Below are 20,235 nucleotides of genomic sequence, written 5' to 3' on the forward strand. Positions count from 1 at the left end.
TAAGCAGAATCTGGGACTCGCATTCTGTTCTGTAGTTCTTTCCTTGCTAGGATTTTCCCTTCACTCTTCAGCCAGTATGGTTGTCCCAAACTCCAACCTCTGGTTTTTCAGGGCAGAAACAGTGGGTTTGGGAATGAAATTTTAGCTACCCTGCATATTCTGCATGGATAAAAAAAGCTTATTAAAAACAGAAAATTCAAAAAATAAAAATATAAACAGAAAATTAACCTTTTCTTTCTGAGAGTCAAATCTCCTCCAAAAGGGGGCTACTTTTGTTTACTCTCTCCTGCCCTATGTTTTTCTTATCTTGTGCAGTTTATACTTGTTATCTGAGGGAGTGTCATTCTGGTAAAAGCATATCTATCTATGTAAGCATTCTCTCTCCATTCATCTTTAATTTCCCTCATCAGGGTTTTGAAATTTCAGTGTAGAGATCTTGTATGTCTTTTTAAAAAAAGTATTTTAATTTTATTGACACTATTTTTAAGTTTCATACTATTCACAGCATCGTTTTCTTAAATATCACTTCCCTATTTACACACACACCAAAAAAAAAGGACTTTTAGACACTGGACCTTTAAAGTGCAACCCTGCTAATAAATTTAATCATTTGCTTTAGATGTTTTTGCAGATTGCTTTTAAAAGGTTTCTTACATCATGTCATCTACAAAAAGAGTTTTGACCCAATCTTTCAGATCTTTATGCCTTTTACACTTCCTATTCCACTGGCTTGGTCCTCCACTAAAATAACGAATTGAAGACACAAGAGTGGACATCCTTGTCCTGTTTCTGACCTTGGGAAAAACCACTATTTTATGATTAAGTGTCTTAGGTGTCAGTTTTTCTTAAATGTCCTTTACCACCAGACTGAGGAAATCGCTTTATTTTCTAGTTTGCTGGGGGTGGATGAATTTTATCAATTGCTTTTGACCAAGTGAGGTGATCTTATGGTTTTTCTCCATTGTTAGTGCTGTGAATTACACTAATTTTTTAAATTTATAAATTAACCTTGCATTTTTGGGATAAATCTCACCTATGATGTATTCTTTTATATATTGCTGGTGTTCATTAACAATTTTTTTCATCTATGTTCATGACAAATATTAACCTATCAATTTTCTTCTTTGAGTGCCACCTTTGTCAGGTTTTGGCATTGGGGTTATGTTGGCCTCATAAAAGAAATTTTTTTTCTGAGTTTCTGTAAGATTGATATTATTTCTTGCTCAAGTGTTTGAAATTACCAGGAAAGCCACCTGGACCAGTAGTTTTCTTTGTGGTAAATGTTTTAATTATGAACTCAGTTTTCTTTTTTTTTTTAAAGATTTTATTTATTCTTCTGAGAGTGAGCATCAGTTGGGGGGGAGACGACTTCCTGCTGAGCAGGGAGCTGGACATGCGGCTTGATCCCAGGACCGCAGGATCATGACCAGAGCCAAAGGAGACACTCAACCAACTGAGCCACCCAGGCACCCCATGAATTCAGTTTAACTGATACAGAGCTACCCAAATTTTCCATTTCTTCCTCCATCAGCTAAGATAACGTATTTTATAAAGAAAGTTGACCATTTCAAATTTAATGGCATAAGTTATTTAAAATATATGCATATTATGCTTTTAATGTCTGTAGGGCCTAGAATATTTCATTTCTAACGGAGGTAATTTATGCTTATGGTCTCTACAATGTTCTTTCTCACCATTAGTCTACAAGGGGTTTACCAACTTTCTGATCTTTCTACAGAACCAGTTTTTGGCATTGATAATTATTTCTATGGTCTCTCTCCTAGTCATTGATTTCTTATTTTTATTATTTCTCCCTTCTACTTATTTTCCATTTTCTTTGACTTTTGTTTCTACTTTCTTACATGAAGTCTTAGATAAGTTTTCTAATATGGTCATTTAAAGCTATAAATTTCCCTTTAAGTACTGTTTCAGCTACATCCTACATATCTGATATGCTGTAATTTCATTATCACTTAGTTTGAATTATATTCTAATTTCTCTCATGGTTTTCTTCTAAATAACCCATGGGTCAAAAAACTGTTGTTTAATCTCCATTTTTTAATAGATGTTTTGTTGGTATTGATTTCTAATTTCGTTCTGTTGTTGGCAGAGAATATACTCTGTTGATTTCAATCTTTTAAAATTCAGTAAGACTTGTGCCCTACAAATGGTCTTTCCTGGTGTAGTTACCATGAGCACTTGAAAAGAATACTGTATTAGATTTAGTAGTCTATAAATATCAAGTCAGTGGTTAACAGTGTAATCTAGATCTTCTATGTCTTTACTGATTTTTTTGGCCTAACTGAACTCTGTAACTGTGGATTTGTGATTTTTGATCCATTAATTCTTCCAAGTTTTACTACACATATTTTGAAGCTTTTTTATAAAGCAGGTACACATTTATGTTTATGGCTTCTTGATGCCAGCACTTCAGAGATGTCATTTTACAATGTACATATCAGCACTAAGCCCTTACAGATATTAAATCACTCAACTTTCCAACAACCCACGAATCAGGCACTGTTATCCCCACTGGACAAATGAGGGAGTGAAAGCACAGAGGTTAAGTAACGTGTCATCATGCAGCCAGCAAGTGGCCAGGAGAGGTTGCATTCTTAATTACCAACGCTGTTCTGCCTCTTACATAGTTATTAAAAAGAAAAAAAAAAAACATAGCAACACAAAACTAAAATAATAACTTTGGTATAGTATCCCAGATAAGTAAAAACTTCAGAGAATGTGCCTAATTATAAAAATTAGAGATTTTGCGATGAGTTATTTTCTCACAAAAAAAAATTTTTTTTGAAGATTTTATTTATTTATTTGTCAGAGAGAGAGAGAGAACAAGCAGGGAGAGCAGCAAGCAGAGGGAGAAGCAGGTTCCCCGCTGCGCAAGGAGCCCAACACTGGATTCGATCCCAGGACTCTGGGATCATGAGCTGAGCTGAAGGCAGATGCTTAACCAACTGAGCCACCAGGCATCCTGGTGGAAACAATTCTTTAGACAAGTAAATTGGCACAGCCACTCCCAAATCAAAATAGGAGGAGACAATAGAACCCTTATGGTCAGAGTCCTACAAGAATAAAACTGATATTCTTATTTCTTTGGTATGGTATAGCTCTTCTTAGAAGCGTAAGGACCAAGTAAGGACTGAAAAAAATGTTTCACCTTTACCTCGAAATGTTATATTGAAGACACTACTTTAAGACTTTGCTAGACGTTCCAACTGCCTTTGAAAAACATCTCCCACACAAATAAAACAGTCCCTACCATTTAAGTCCCTACAGTTGATTTTAAATATCAATTCTAGGGGTGCCTGGGTGGCTCAGTCAGTTAAGGGTCGGACTCTTGATTTTGGCTCAGGTCATGATTTCGAGGTTGTGAGATCGAGCCCTGCATCTCGGTCTGCAATCAGTGGGGAGTCCGCTTGAGATTCTCCCTCTCCTTCTGCTCCCCCACCCCCTCACACTCACTCTTGCTCTCAAATATATAAATAAATCTTTTAAAAAAATAAATATCAATTCTAAAATTAGTTGTTCAAAATATTTCAAGTCTATCCAAGAACAAACTTCTCAACCAAAAAAAAAAAGCTAGTAATAAAATGGGCTCAGAATATTTATTTTAATAATGTAGCTAATGGATTTTCTAAGTTTATTTCTAAATTTTGTTTTTAACAATTAAAAATGTATCCTAAATGACAAAAATCATAATGGAAAATGTAAGTACGTATCATTCCAATCTTTTAAATTAAATAGATAGAATAAGAATTGCAATACAGAATAGGATTCTGTAAAAACTCAACTTAAGTCATACATTTTTGTGGTGCTTATAAATGGTTGTAAAGAAAGGTTTTTTAATCTGACATTTTAAAAATTAGCATCCTACAAAATAAAAATCAACTCACATTTGTATAACACTTTGAAGTTGACAATGTTTTTACATGAAGAAGTTATAATGTATAGGTAATATACATAGACAAATGTATTATTTATAGCTGTTAATGCAAATTATACAGCCATCACATAAAAACAAGGAAAAAATTCTCTCAAGTTCTTATTTTTTATTATAAATTTTTGTTCAGTATCGAACTCTGAACTTTCAACTGTCCTTGACACAAAGACAGCCTCCCTTCACCTGCTCTCCTGAACTGGCCTAGCAAACTTGGAAGTAAATCAAGTCAGGGAGAAATTATATCCTTTTACAAACATATAAAGGCATACAAATAAAGTTCCTAAAAGAAAAAAGTATGGGAGGATGGAGTTAATAAAAAACCTTATAGTTCTAATGCAACATTATTCATGATCACAGTTTTCTAAGGGCCTGAAGACCACCATTCCTCAGTGCTTCCCATAATTACTCAAGAGCAGAGCTACACCTGGATTCTGAAAGACTAATATAACTGTTCAAAGGCAGGGAAAAGAAGAAAACTCCCAATTATAAAAAAATTGTCTCTTTGGAAATAAAGCCTCATTGGATAATCTGACAGGTATCATGGTCAATTACATTGTGTTTAGAAAAGAAGTTTTATGTGTTCTGAAATTGGTATGCCATCCCTCCATTCTCATATATTCTATCCATCGCCAGCACCACTAACCTTGGACTCCCAAGTTTTCAAGACAAGAACATAGACCCTTCTTCAACAAGCGGACTCAGTGAGCTCCGCCCACTCTCACGGCCTTTCACCTTCCAACAAGCTCTGGTCCAATTGCTCTCCTTCCTGCAGTCACATTTTGGAATGATCCCAGGGCTGCTCGAGTCCCAGACGATAGGTCTCTTTTCAGAAATTAACATGGTACCCTGCCCTAAATGAAAACTTTATTCTCTCCATCTTCCTAACTCCACCTCCTCCAGGACTCTGCAGCTCTTATTTTTAAGGGCCCCATCGGTTCTGGAGCATCAGAGAGGGGGGGTGGGTTTAGAGGAAAAGGGAATAGCCTTACAGGGCCGACCAGACCCAGATCTGATGTGATAGTAATGTGGTGCTGAGGTCCTGTGAGGCTCAGGCGGCCTGTGTCGCCTCTTCACCTGCTCCTGGGGCAGGTACTTCCTGGCTGGTCGGCCTGGGTCACTGCACCACTCCAGGTTGGGCCTCTTGACCATTTCAAGACAACTTCAACTACCTTAGTAGTAGTCTGGACCGTGCATCTCTGATTCGGACCAAGCTCTGAACATGCAGGCCGTTCTCACTGGGCCTGCTCTTCGTTCTAGTGATGCAGGGGCAGCTCTATCTAGCCTCTCACTTGTCAGCCATTTTCAGGTGGAAGGCAGGGACCAGTCTATTTCCCAAACCTCAGCAAGTCAAATAGGTACGTTCCCCTGAAGCCCCTCAGTATGGACGAAGGAAAGGGGAAATGCCACAGCATATACCATTTTCTGCGAAGAAGTTCTCCTATGGGATCCCCCTTACAAGCTCCCGCATTTCTTCTGTATAGCCTAGAAGCGAGTGAAGGGTCAACCACAGCCGTAACTGTCTCAGGGAATCCCAGCTGCAAGGCCGATATCAGAAGGTCTCCTGCACCTCAGTTCTGAATGTAGGCTACTTGCAATCTGCTGATCTCAGATTTGAGGGTCTCTGAATCAATATCAGAAGAGTTCCCATTTGAACATTCTGTTACAATTCTACTTCCAGGTAAGATACAAGAAGGTCACAGCAGACTAATGTTACTGTTGCAACAACTAGAGGAAAAAAGATAACAACAAAAAAATTGTGCAAAAAGACAAGGAGAGCTGCTGCAGGAGAGCTGCTGAAGTAACCAGACCAGGATGAATCGAAGTTCTAAGGAGAGGGGTGCCTGGGTGGCTCAGTCAGTTAAGTGTCTGCCTTGACCTCAAGTCATGACCCCAGGGTTCCTGGACCGAGCCCCACATCTGCCCCTCCCCCAGCTTGTGTTCTCTCCCAAATAAATAAAATCTCTCTCTCTCACACACACCCCCCCACACACACACATCCACACACACGAAGGAGGAAGAACATATTCTAGGTGAACTGAGGACTGCCTGTCACTCCCTTCCCAGGGCTCATATGTAGATTCTAGGAATAGGATGAGGGTCAGGCTTGGTCTGGGAAGAGAAACTCTACTGAAGAATTTAACAGAACTTTGAACAGGATTCTCCTCCCTCAAAGATGTTTGCCAGATTGTAAAGCTGCAATCCATAGGAGGCTCAAGAGCCAAACTTAAACCATGGAAAGAACAGAAGTGAATCTCCCACAGTGTCTGTGGCAGTAGGTGACAGAGGCCTGCCAGGCCTTCAGTCACAATCCCAGGGGAGCCCTATTCAAGGCAAACGTATGAGCCAGTGGTAGACTGACTCACAATAAATGGCAACTGAGCCCCAATCCTGCTCCAGCCCCACTTAGATTAAGGGATCAGCCCCTCTATCCACCTGACAGAGGAAAGGTCAATACTTTTTGGGGAAAGCATCTTTTGCAGCACCTGTCATTCCCTCATATGCAATATATGGCATACCATCAAAATGACACAGCACATGAAGAGGCAGGGAAATATGATCATCAAAAGAACAAACAGACCATGATGGAAGTGGGCTGACAGATGATCCAGATATTAGTTGGCAGATGGACTTTAAAATAACTATTAAAATATATTAAAGAAAATTTAGGAAACAGAAATGAAGAATTTCAAGGGAGACCTGGAACCCACAATATCAAAGGAACATACTAAAACAGAAAAATACAGTATTTTAAATTAAGAACTCACTGAATGTGTAACAGAAGACTAACCACAGCATAAAACAGGATCAGTAAATGCAAAGTTAGGTCAAGAGAAAATATCCAAATTGAAAAAGGAAGGAAAAATAAAAGAACGAAAAGAACAGAACATAAGAAACATGTGGTATCCAGTCATTTTAGCCCAAGTACCAGAGAGGATTTAAAACCAGATTGCAGGACATCCTAAACTGGTGTTTTACTATTACTTTCCATCTCCACAGTCCACTTGTGGTGCTTTCTATTTCAGGTCCCTCAGGTGATGGTGCATTTACTTGTGAATCACTAGTGGGGACCACAAAAGGCCTGGAAACACTCTACCGCAAACAGGAAAGAGAAGGAGTAAACAGTATGGTTAAATGTTGTCCCCAATAATTACAATCTTCCCAGAATGTGGTTAGTAACACAGAAATGGTCTGGGCAAGCTGGAATAGCTCCAGATACAACTGGAAACAGACCAAGGATGCTGGCAAAACAATAGATGGTTGTAATTTCTTTAATGCCTATTATTTTAGCTAGGTTGATGAATGTATTCTTTAAAGCCAAGACAATACATTAATGAGGCAAGAAAAGTGGAGAGGATGCTTAGTGCATCACGTGTTAAATGCTACATTTACAGAGATTAATTAATCTGGGTACAGTTCAGTAATTTATGAAGAGACAAAAGTCCTAAGGCAGGAGGATGTTTTCCCTGATTAGGTAAATGGTAAAGATGTCCTATGTGAGAATACATCCTCTACACAAAAGAGCTCTCAATACCAGTGTCCTGCAGCAGGAGCATTCTCAAAACACCCAAGTGTAAATGTAGGTACCAGACAAAAGTTAAGGGTCTGGCAAAGCATCTTTCAAACTTGTTTCACAGGGCCCTACACCGCATCAGAAGTGCTTTCACAACTTAGACACACAACACATCGAAAATGACAAACGAAGCTGAGGCTGACAGAAGGGAACTCTGACCCACAGTTTCAAAGTTCTCATTTGCAGCTATAAAAAGGTTCACTGTTCTGATTTTATGAATTAATGTTACACATTTGAATAAACTAAATTCTATATAATGCAATATTGCCTGGCAGAAACTTCTTCTAAGCCAAGACAATACAATTTAATGTCTACAATAAAGCCCTCTTAGAGAAACTGGAAGGAGAATGAAGACACGGATCTGTGAATATTTCAAATAAATCACATTCATGATTATAGTGCTTCACAATTCACAAACCAAATTTACATTATCTCAAAGGACCCAAAAGTAGTACTGAGGAAATACTCAGGTAGTACCTACCACCCCTTCTTCACAGATGAAGAAAGAGTTAAGAAGCAGTCACATGCCTCACGATCCACCTTCGTCCTGGACTGTAGCAGACTCAAAAACAGGTTACCGAACTTCAAATTCGGAGTTCTCTCACGTGTATTCTCTCTCTCTCTCTCTCTTTCTCTCTCTCTCTCTCTCTCTCTCTCTCTCTCTCTCGTGCGCGCGCGCACACACACACACACACACGCAGAGATACTGATTAGTTGTATGTATCTACCTATGAATGAGGGAGAGAGGATTATTCTTATCCTCTTTTGAAAAATTAAAAGGAACTAGTTTAAGAAGAATTGAAGGATACCACTGCTTGGGTTTAAAAAGACTTCTCTTTAATTCTTCCTGGGTTGTACAGAAAAGCAGAAGGGTAGGGATATGAAGTTAGAAATAAAAGTTGACAATTCACATTTAAGTACTCTGATGTTTAAAACTTTAGAAGATGGAAAACAAAACCAAAAATCAGTAACAGCATCAAAAAGAAACATATTATCCTGAAAGGATACATAAGTAGCTGACAGTACAATGATTTCTGAAGAGAGGAAGTGGGCAAGGAGATGGGGGACAGTAGGGTGGGGGAGACATTTCCCACTCTATCACATGTGGGTGAATTCTGATTCAGGTATATGTACTACTTTTTGTTTTTAAGGAACATACTTTTTGAAAAATACAGATATGAACGTATATATTTCTAAAAGAATGTTAACAAAATGAAAATATAATTGCCCTTTAACAGAAAAACTGACTTCAAAGGGTAAAAAAAGACAAGAACAATTTAAGTATGGGGGGGGGGAGAATAATTTAATTATTGCCCAAAAGTTCTATTTAAACATTTAATTGTGCTAGCTATGAAAGTAAAAAACACTTTTTTTATATATACATATTAAGAAAAAACTATAGGACATTCCTTTTTTTTAGATTATCCATAAATAACTACTACTAACAATTTGGTGTATTCTCTCTAAAGATTCGTGGTTAAGTGTATGCTTTATCAAGTTAAGAAAATTCCTATTTCTAATTTGTTAACATGAATAAATATGGAATTTTATAAAAATCTCTTTCTAAAGGGCATGTGGGTGGCTCAGTTAGTTAAGCGTCAGACTCTTGGTTTCAGCTCAGGTCAAGATCTCAGGGTCCTGAAATCAAGCCCCGCATTGAGCTCCGCGCTCAGTGCAAAGTCTACTGGAGATTCTCTCTCCCTCTTCCTCTATCCCTCCCCCACCCCGCCCATGTGCAAGCTCTCTCTCTCTCTCTCAAATAAATAAATACAACCTCAAAAACAAAAAAAAACAAACAAAAACCCCCCCACAAAAACCTCTTTCTAGATCCATCAAGATGATCGGCGTTGTTCTTAAACAGGACTATGGAGTATCTCATATTAATAGATTTCCTGTAATTGAATCATACTTGCATTCCTGCAATAAACCTTTCCTAGTCATGATTCTGTCACTTCATTTTTAATAACTCTAGTTTCTGATATTTTTTTATAATTCTTCCATCTATTTTTATAAGTAACACTAGTATAAACTTTTCTTTTACTGTTCATGTTCAATTCTGGTATAAAATGAGTTGGTAAGTTTCCTTTATTACTAGAGTTAAGAAAACTAAGGGTCAGGATTGGGATTTTTTAAATTCTTTGCTATTACAAACAAAACTGAAATGAACACCAGCAATCTCTGACCATATCCCTGACAGTTTCCTTAGGATGAAACATCAAAAATGTGACTTCATGGTCAAAGCACCACCCCAAGGAAAGCCCTTATAATTTATGTTTATGGAAATGAATTCCTCATTCCTACACATTTACTTATAATGGATATTATAAAATTGCCAGGCCCTTTTAACTTTAGTCTCCAACCCTACAGCAGTTTGGATTTTGCTTTATTGTAGATAATATGCACTAAAAGCCTTTTCTTCTTCATCTGATTGATTCATTACCCAAATATCAATGCCATTCTCATTTTACAACTGAGTTGTCTTCCATTCCTTGGTCTCAAAAATGTTTGAGATATAAAAGCCTCATGAAGCTTTATTTATACTATTCAGCTCATTGCGGCTTGATAGGTGAAGTTCTACCAATGAATCACTTTGTGTCACCACATTCAACAACGGGGAAGCAGCAGCAGTGACGTGTGTGTAACTGCAGCCTCCATCCCTTCAGAGACAAAGCTATGAAGGCTGAGCAATTGTATGAAAGGTGGGAGGGACATGAAGCCAGGACTGTTTCTGCCCTAAATTTAGTCCCACTTTAAGATGAAAAGAGAGGGGGTCAAGGGGGAAGAAACAGCTAACAGTCAATACACCAGATATTTTAACAGAAAATATTAGCCATTTTTAAAAATTAAGTAATCTATGCTTCATGTTCTTCATCGGATGAACTTATTTGTATTTTTAGGTTTGTAAAACCTTAAGAATTTTTATTAACAACTTTCTTGAGGTTTTAAGTACATAAACTTATACAGCAAATCCATTCTTTATCATATGTTAAATAGTTGTGCCTAAACTATGGTTTGGATTTATCCATAATGGACCTTTCCTGTCCCCACCCCCATCCCCCAACCACTACAGTCGACATATATATTTAAAGAGCTGACTGAATGTTTAAGAACATTTAGTAGTTAAGAAATAACTAATAATCTAACACAATATTAACTGTTCTACTACTAAAAACAAAGCAAACTCTATAAAATGTATGGGACCAAACTGTAATATCAGAAGCTTAAACTTCTTGATAGACAACAACCAGTATTAACAAATCTACATTTTTTACCAAAAAAACCCCCCAAAACACAAAAAATACCCACCAAATCAGGTAAGTCAAGTTTCTAAGCTTCAAAGAACTTCTGACTATAAAAAGCACAACAGTCAACCACCACTTCACTTCCACTGTTCAGGAAGAAGAGTGAAAAAAGGTTTTTTTAATGATTGAAAGTCCTAGAATATGGAAAAATCTTTAAAATAGGTTACAAGAAGAAGAATGGAAAATAGGAAAAGAATGTTCACCAAGGTGACCTGCACACATCTTGATCATCAGTTGCTACCTACTGTATGACCGGCCCCTTACAGGAAGGGACCGCACGGCTCTCTCTCAGCTCCGCTGTCCAGAACCGCTCCGCAATGCAATTTCAGCCCCAGGTGTGCTGCGCAGAGCCGCGGCCCCGTCTCTTGGCACATGCAGCTTCCTGGGAGGAGGAAGAGGACCTACTAACCGGTCTCCCTGCGTCCACTCTCGACAGTCTCACGGCCATTCTCCTCACTGCGGCCAGATGCCGTGCTGAGACTCTGCGGTGACTCCACCTTCACCCACGCTCAGGTTCAGGTTCACCCTGTGGTTCCTTACCACCCACACAGCCTCAGCCGGCCACTCCCCACCTCCGCCTTACAGCCTCCCAGGACACCAGAAGCTCAGCACCCTTCCCTCAACACCACAGGGCCACTCTGGGAGAATCCGGCCTCTCCTGACTAAAAGACTCAGCTCTTTTCCGGGAGGAAACTCTCCACAAGCTGCAGGGTAGGCAAAATTCTTCTCTTCTGGACATAACTCCCTGAGCACACATCTTTCTTAACACCTACACTACTTATGAAATGATCTTTATTTTGTAAAGTTCATCTCCCTTACTAGAAAGCAACTCAAGAACAAAGACTGTATTTTAACTCCAGTGAGGAAGAGGATATCACACATGTAGTGGGTAGTTTAATAAATGTGTACCAAGCTGAAATTCCAGGCACCACACAATGAAAAATTAGCAAACGTAGCGTGACTTATTCTTAGCCAATTCATTACCAAGTCCTTTCAGTTCTAATTCCATCCAATTCTGTCCACCTCGTGTGCTAACACAGCCACCATTCCAGTCTAACCTCCAGCATCTTTCAGACTACTTTACTAGCCTCCAGATCTCCCTCCTTCCAGACCCACTAGCCAGTCTACTGCACGCACACGCACACACAACACACACCACTACTTAAATTTAAAAAAAATTGTTTAAAAATCCTTATTTGCTTTCTATTATATTTAAACTAAAATTCAAACTCCCACTGTGCCTTACAATGCCTTATTATCTGACTCCTTCCAAGTTTTACACTCATTTTGTATTCCTCCATCTCTACTGGGCTCCTTTTAAAATCCTCCAATACAATAAGCTATTTCTCACCCGAGTGTCTTTATACTGGCTCCTTCCTCTCCTAGAAGACTCTCCCTTCAGCTAGCTGCTACTTCTCAAAGCTCAGTTTAAGTGTCACAATCCAATCCGAAGCAGCTTTTTTATCCCTCAGTCAAGGTCTTCTTTGCACTCATTACCATTTCAAATTATATCAATTTGTCCACTTGATTACTGTGTATCTTTATGCCTCAGAAGAGGAGGAACTCTTGTTTTGGTCAGACTGTATCCCCAAGGGCCTAGAAATTGTGCCCTGCATTCAGCAGGCCCTCATAAGCATTTGTAAAACAAAAGCAAAAACCAAAAAAGTGACTCTTATTTAAGATATACATGAAGCAAGTAAAATAAAAGAAATGGATAATTAACCTACCAAATAAGGCAGGAAACATTCTACTGTTAGTATCCGCGAGTACACAGGCTGGTGTTACTGGGATCTATTATCAACAAGCATCTAGACTGTATTTCCCAAAGCTCACTGGAAACCTGTCAATCAGGTAGCATGGCTTCATGTGCTACACATGTCTGACGCTGCTGGAAGTCATTTTAAAAAATGCTGTATGCTGCCACTCCCCCAAACCCTGTAACGTCTACCAAGAGTAGAGAAACACTTAAAAACCACTTGCTACTATTAAAGAAGCAGCATCTCTGACAGTGGTACTTATCTACAAATAATTAAATTTACACTAATAAAACTCCAACCTCTTAAGTAACAGGCCCTTCCAAGACAAGAGGTAGGTAGATCTTTGCACCAGGTTCTGACTCCCTGGACATCTAAGACGCTGCCCCCTAGACTTTCTTTCTAATAAGTAATGCTGCAACTCAAAACAAAAATTATATAAATAATATTCATCACAGTGCTAGCTGCCTCTGTTAACTCTTTTACCGATCGGACTTTTGACCAAGGCGGGAGAAAACTGTCAGTCAGCACTGCACTATGAGAGGAAAAGCTTTGACTCTTTATTCAAATGTTGTTCAATCAATCACAGAAATGAGGGTAAGCTACAATGACGCATTTAGGCAATGAAGGTAAATGAACGCAGTGAAGATAAAACAATACAACTAAGTATTTTATTTTGCTTGATTAAACTTCATTGTTGAAGAAAATGACTTGTAAAACAAACAAGTCTTAACTAGTCAAACAAAACTGAAATGCCAGGTTAAAAAGAGTGGTCATATGTTTTAATAATCACTATTTACAGGTGACTTGACAGTAACAAAATTTCAGTAACTTTCTTCTGGCTTCCTTTAAGCAATTTTCAACAGTATGACCACAGAAGTTCTGCTCTAGCGACACTTACCTTGGTATGGTGACACATTTAGTATTACAATTTTGAGTGGTGATGGCTTTCTCAAGCTCATCTAATCGTCCTGTTTTCTTTAGCTTCTTCACCAAACTTTTAACTGCTTTCTCACACCACTTTTCTTCTTGTCCGTTCTGCTCTCCTCCGCCTGCTCCTCCAGACCCACCGGCTGATTTCTTCCATCCCAGCAGCCTTTTCACAACCGGTGGAGTGAATGGCAAGATGGACGACATGTTCTTACCAAGGCTGCGACCCGCACTGAGAGAAGACGCTCCGCTACCTAACCTAGAAAAGATGCGGAAGGGATCGTTCAGAGGCTACCTTTAAAATCCAGGCATAACTTCAACACTGTCTCTATAAGACAGAAATTCACATCTTCATAGCAGACTTTCAGAGTTATCTTTTTCTCCCACGACAATGTCTTTACTACTTTAAAGCAACTGTGGAAACAAACTCTAAAAAACAAAACCATGTTATAAGTGGACAAATACAGTAATTTTGCAAGCAAAATCTTTACCAACACTGGGCAAATTTATCACTACCAATGCTACTTCATTTTTAACTCTTAATAGTGTCAATAATTAAAATATTTTCACCAAATAATGAAAACCAACGCACCAAATACTCAAACTTTCACCAGAAAGTTTTTCTCACTTTTTAGGATACTTAACAAAAATATTTTTTAAATGTATTAAGTCTACTCTCCCTGAAGTTTTAAAATTTCATAACTAAGTATCATAAAGTAAAATTTAAAGTTGTAAGAAGGGAAAAGGCATCAAGTGTGAAGTAAACAACAAAAATTTTTTAAAAAATAAAGGTAAATACAGTCTGTGAAGAAAAGGTTTGGCTCACTTTTACGATCCCTTGTGAAGACTTTAAGTTAGGCCTCTTTTCAAAAATATTTTTCATTTTTATCTAAGTAATAAACAATATGCGTCATAACTAAAGTCAAATATATTTCCTCTTCTCACACCAAGGTACAATTCCTTAAAATCTTTTAACTTTGATTCTTGCTATTATACTTCAAGTAAGAGGCTCATGATGGTATCCCCTGAAACATCAAATTTAGGTATTATCTGTTGTTTTTGGAAAATGAGGATTTACACCACAACCGCTCACTTTCCTCCAACCTTAATAATTATCTCCCAAAGGTAGTTTTGTGTCTGATGAGATCAGTAGTAAACTACTATATAATCATGTTTCCCTTTTTGTACAACTCTTTCTTTTCCCCAGTTAATGATCTCAGTTTGTCATGTGCTTAGTTCCTCTACGCGCCTACCATAAATTCTCCCCACACTTTTCACAAGCCCCGTAATTAAATTTTAATGTGGATGACTTTAATCTCAAAATAAGAGACAAGATCATTTACCACTTGAGGACAGAACTGGAGAGCTGAGACTTGAGAAGAATGAAGATTTAGAAATGTAGCTCTAAGAAATATCTACAGGGACGCCTAGGTGGCTCAGTTGGTTAAAGGTCTGCCTTCAGCTCAGTCATGATCCCGGGGTCCTGGGATAAAACCCTGGTTGGGCTCCCTGCTCAGCAGGGAGTCTGCTTCTCCCTCTGCCCCCCCTCCGCCTCTGCTCCTGCTCTCTTCCAAATAAATAAATAAAATCTTAAAAAAAAAAAAAAACTACAAAAAATCAGCTAGAATGAAGCAGGTATATCCAGGCTACAAAGTAAAAGGTTCTTAGAGGAGCCCCACCTCTAATCAGGGTGTAGAAATGACAACCAACCATCATTTCACCCTAACAATCAGAATAAGCCAGATAAGGCTACAAAATCATGTTTTTTTCTGAACCCATCAGACTTTAGGATGCAAAGTAATCTAAGTGGAACTAAATTCCAAAAAGTGCTGAGCCATGAAAGAAGAGAGTGCCATGAATGGTTTCTCTCCTGGTGTAGCAGCTACAGAAGAAGAATCCTACCCTAGAGGAGGGTAAGGAAAAACCAACCTACTCTTTAATAAATTTTAACAGTTTACAAGACATACTAAAATTCTGAGGATTTCACAGAGCAAACCTGTACCACCCAACCACTCATTTCTACAGGGCTCCACTGCATGCTTTCAAAGTATGCCAAAGGTGCAGAGACAGGCCTGGAAACAGATGCCCTAAGAAGCTTATGGTCTCCCTCAAATCCAAGTTATCTGTCCTCTGACAAGGAGGGGAGAGAATGGGAAGGACAAGTGAGAGAAATCAACCCAAGAGATCTCAGACATCCAGCTGCCAAGGGCTGAGGTGGGAGAGCAGAGCTAAGAGAAAAACTTTCACCTCGATACTCTGGACACTGAACTACCAAGGCTGGATTAGGGAAGGGCTGCTGCAAGGAACCCCTGGAAGGTGTTACTAGCAGAGAGATACCTCACTCTGCACAGAAGTCAGGGGTAGGACTAGAGCAAAAAGAAATCCAGAATGACCAAGGGACTGACAACTGGGCTCTAAAACAGAGAAATCACCCCAGGTCAAGGAAGCTGAAGGCTCAGATATACAGCACAAAGAGGCAGCTGGAATTACACTCAGACAACAAATCTTCCAAAGGCAAAGTCTCAATCCTGCTCTCAAAACACTTGAACTAAATCAATCTACAGTTGCAAAAAAACCCTGAACTAGCCCCAACAACACAGCTTATTGATTTAACCCCACCATCTATTAAACTAACACAAGAAATGATGGGCAGTTTTCTGTAAGTAAATACCATTTTCTTCAATCTGTATGGTTTTTATACAAATATTCAGCATTCAATCAAAAATTACAAGATACAGGGAATAGCAAGCCACAGGCAAAGGTGAAAATTATGAATATAATTGTATTAGAGAGGGTCCAGATGTCAGAATTACTAAACTGACTAAAATGAGACAAAACCATTAAAGGACCCAATGGAAGACACAGACAACATGCATAAAGAAATGGGAGAATTTCATTACAGACACTGAAGCTAGAAAAAAACAATCACAGGGAAATGTTAGAAATGAAAAACACAGTATCAGAATTAAAGATTTCTTTAGATGGATTTAATAACTAATGAACAGTGAACTTGAAAACAGGTCAAATTAAAGTACCCAAATTGAAACACAAAGAGGCGGGAAAAAAAAAACATTAAAAAACAACAACAACAACAACAAACAAACCCTGAATGTTTGAACAAATGTCTACTGGGTTTAAGTGGAGTTAAACTGGAGTCCCAGAAGAAGAAGAAAGAGAAACCAGGGCAGAAAAAAATACATGAAGAGATACTGGCCAAGAACTTATCAGAAATGATGACAGATAACAACCCACAGATACAAAGGAAACACAGTCATATCAATGGGCTCAAAGTTGAAGACAGAAGTGAAGATAACGGCTGAGTGTCAGCTAGGATGACAGTTAAGAATTTGTGGAAGATCCAGGCAGAAGAAATCTGCACTCATTCACAAGCTCTTCTCCAAGGGCTTCAACTGAGATCTCTTGAAAGACTGGCATGGAGCAAGAGATGGGAGACAGCTCTTCCCCCTTAGTGGCATCTCCTATGAAACAAAAGCCTAGGAGGGGAGAATCAGGAAAGCCTCCCACACCCAGAGCCCAAGGGAAAGAGTAGAGCGAAAGCTATGGTACTATTGGAGGAGAGAGAAGAGGGTCGGGGGCAGAACCTACTTGCCCACCTACCACACGCAAATAAGCCTTTCACCACGTAACAATAACCATAGTCCACTCCGCTACAGGAAGGCAGGAGACATTGCTACCACCAGCCAGACAAAGATACACCCATGCTGAGGAATGAGTAGGAGAAAAAGCTATCCGATCCTGGCACGGGAGCAAGAAACTGGCTTGGACCCAAGATTCTGCACTAACACCATGCAAAGGTCTACTACTTCTATATGGAAAAAATCCATAACAAATATTAGCAAGTCACATTCAGTAATATATACAGAAAAGTTAATGTATCATCACCAAGTGGTGTTTATCCCAGGGAACAAAACTGACTTGACATTAAAAAAAAAAAAAAAGTAAGCACCTCATTTATAGTATAAAGGAAAAAATCCTTATGATTCTCTTAACCAATGCAGAAAAAAAAGCATTTGACAATGTTAATTTAATATCCATCTATGATTTAAAAGTCTCAGCAAACTGGAAATAGAAAAATAGAAAAGAGGAAGAAGTTCTTTATTCTGCAAAAGGATATCTACGAAAAACCTAGAGCCAGCAACGTATGTAATGGGTGAAACATTAAATCCACTTCCTTACAACTGGAAATAAGACAAGGATGTCCACTGTTGCCTCTTCTATTTAATAATGCACTGGATGTTCTAGCCAGCCCAGTAAGGCAAGAAAGAGAAAAAAAAAAAAAAGGCACAAAGACTAGAAAGAAATGAGGCATATTCTCTGGTGATATGACGGTCTCCATGGAAAACTGCACGGAATGTGCACGGTAGTAAGGCTGTTGTAATAAAGCTATACATTTACTAAAAAAAAGAAACAAGTATAATTCTCAAAAGACCATTCTCAAAGTGGTCTCCCAACTGAAGATACTCAGGCCACGGTATAGTTTGCTAGAAAAAAAAAAAAAATGGTCACAACCTAATAAATAATCCTATTCATTCCTCATAAGAGAGGAACAAGTAATGAGGTTAAGGTCCCCAGCCTCAATCCAGGAGACTGTTCCAAGGATCTCCCAGAAGGGGCAATACAGTATGCCAAATTTCATAAATTTATTTGGCCATGGGTACACTTTTTAAGGGACGACTCCTGGAACTCCACATCACAATGCCACCCTGGCACTCTTGATAGCCCAGCTGTGGTTCAGACACTAAAAATGTGAAAGGAGCCAATAAGCAGGATTATGTGACTTTCTTTAGCAATACAGCAGAACTGGTGGGAGAGTGAGGTTCGCTCAGAGCTAGAGATCTGTAGGGTAAGTAAAGAACAGAGAGAACTTGAGAGTAGCACTGTTAAGCTGTTTACAGTGGTAGACTGTCATAATACACATAAACAAGCACTCTAGTACATAAAACTACAACTTGACAAATACAGCAAATACACAAAATTCCATCAAACACCACGTAATAATCCACCGAAGTCGACGTTTGGGACTACCCGGCAGCAAAAGGTACAGCTGGCTACCTCGGGCTTCTGTTGAATTCCTACTCTGCCACAAAGCATGCTAAGGGGAGCCAGCTGTATAAACCTCAGTACCACGTGACATAGTCTTATCCGAGCACGGAGAACATGCTTATTAATTCAACCTTTAGAAGGGAGAGATATCACAACAGGGACACCACAGCAGAAGCCTGAAAAGAAAGAGAGAGGAGGAACATCAGGCAGAAAGTTCAGCATGTTTTCTAGAGGCGGATAACATTTTAGGAGTTACCAAAAAATCCAGGTATTGCTACAATATGGGATACAGGGAAGCCATGTGGTAGGCCACTGGGGAGAGGAAGGCTGGCTCGGATGACAGAGCCGAAGACAGAAGCTAGAGCTAAGGACAGGAGTATTCCTTCAGTTATTTTTGAGACGATTCACCCGTTACTGACCAAGTGGATGCAGATATTTTAGGGAAAAGGAGGATTCAAAGACAACTACCACTAAGGAACATAACTAAAGAGCATGCAGTGGTAGACAAATCCCTATCTGAACAGAGAAAGAGAAGCAAATCTGAAGGCTGTTACAGGGTCAGCATTATACAGGCCTTTATGTAAGTCACCATGTTCATGACATGACCAGAAGACCACAGAGGCTCGGGAAAGGGTAGTCAGCACACAAGCAAGAGTGTGCCCAGGTAAAGCAGAGACAGTGAGTCCTGAAGAAAAGCAGAGGCAGCTGGTCTTCAGGCTTGGTTTCTAAGGCCTCTCCAGGTCCAGTTCCGGCCCCACACCTATTTTAGCCTTAGAACAAAACTCTCTGTGAGTTCCAAGAGGGATCCCTGTTTCTTGTGAAAAACTGACAGAACAAGCAAAATAGAAGAAGAATTTATCTCAAAGTGTCTAGACCTTTGGTTCAATTAATCCATGTATGAGAACTCAACCTAAAAAAATGAATAAAAATTAAACTTCCGCATAATCAGCAGCAGGAAGAATCTAAGTAACAGGTCCTCTGGACACTTCTGTCAGGAGAAATGTTTCTTAGGAGTTCAGATGCATTCTTGGGGATCTGAAAGTTTTCTATGAAACCTTAATTTTTTTTCTTCATGGAACAAACACATGAAAAGTTTAAGCCTACTCTGGGTCATCTGAATGACCTCATGGCCTAGTACAACCACATGATCTCAGTGTCCCATGTCTTAAAACAGCACTTATGACCACCTTGGAACGATGTAATCACTGAAAGTTACCAGCCTCAACTTGTCATGTCTCTGTAACCATGGCTGGCTGACACCTGGCTAATTATCTCTGTAGAACTTTTAAATTATTCAGTAAAATATTTTTCAGTAATGCTGATAATACATTTCAACCAGTTGAGCGTTTTAAATAGCTAAGATATATTTAGCCAACAGTCTTGAAATGTTAATAGACTGAATTTAGGTTTTTACGAGGAATCCATGTCAATATGCTCTAAGCTGAAGACAAAAGGGAGTAAGAAAACTAGATTTATGATCAAGTTATTGAAATATGAATGAGTCATTTGCAGAATATACAGATTTCCTCCCGTAGTGTGGCAGCAAGCGCTATACTGAAGCTAGAATTTTTTTTCCAACATCTGCAAGAACTGAAAAACAAGTTCAGATACTAATTCTGTTCCTAATTTCAACAATAAGTGAGACATACAAGCAGGATCCAT

At 38.9% G+C, this 20,235-nt stretch overlaps 1 protein-coding gene across 3 annotated transcripts in view; it reads right to left on the reverse strand.

Moving 5' to 3' along the window:
• Positions 1-20,235, reverse strand: part of SMAD2 (SMAD family member 2) — an 84,164-nt gene that overhangs the window by 50,558 nt on the left and 13,371 nt on the right. For all 3 annotated transcript variants that reach the window (XM_034642873.1, XM_034642872.1, XM_019798458.2), the window contains one exon: positions 13,481-13,768. In XM_034642873.1, the coding sequence (XP_034498764.1) occupies positions 13,481-13,716 (236 nt within the window). In that variant the 5' untranslated portion in view covers positions 13,717-13,768. Of the gene's footprint in view, positions 1-13,480; positions 13,769-20,235 lie in introns of those variants that run through there.

The sequence above is a fragment of the Ailuropoda melanoleuca genome, chromosome 14, assembly GCF_002007445.2.
Source record: "Ailuropoda melanoleuca isolate Jingjing chromosome 14, ASM200744v2, whole genome shotgun sequence".
Classification (NCBI taxonomy): domain Eukaryota; kingdom Metazoa; phylum Chordata; class Mammalia; order Carnivora; family Ursidae; genus Ailuropoda; species Ailuropoda melanoleuca.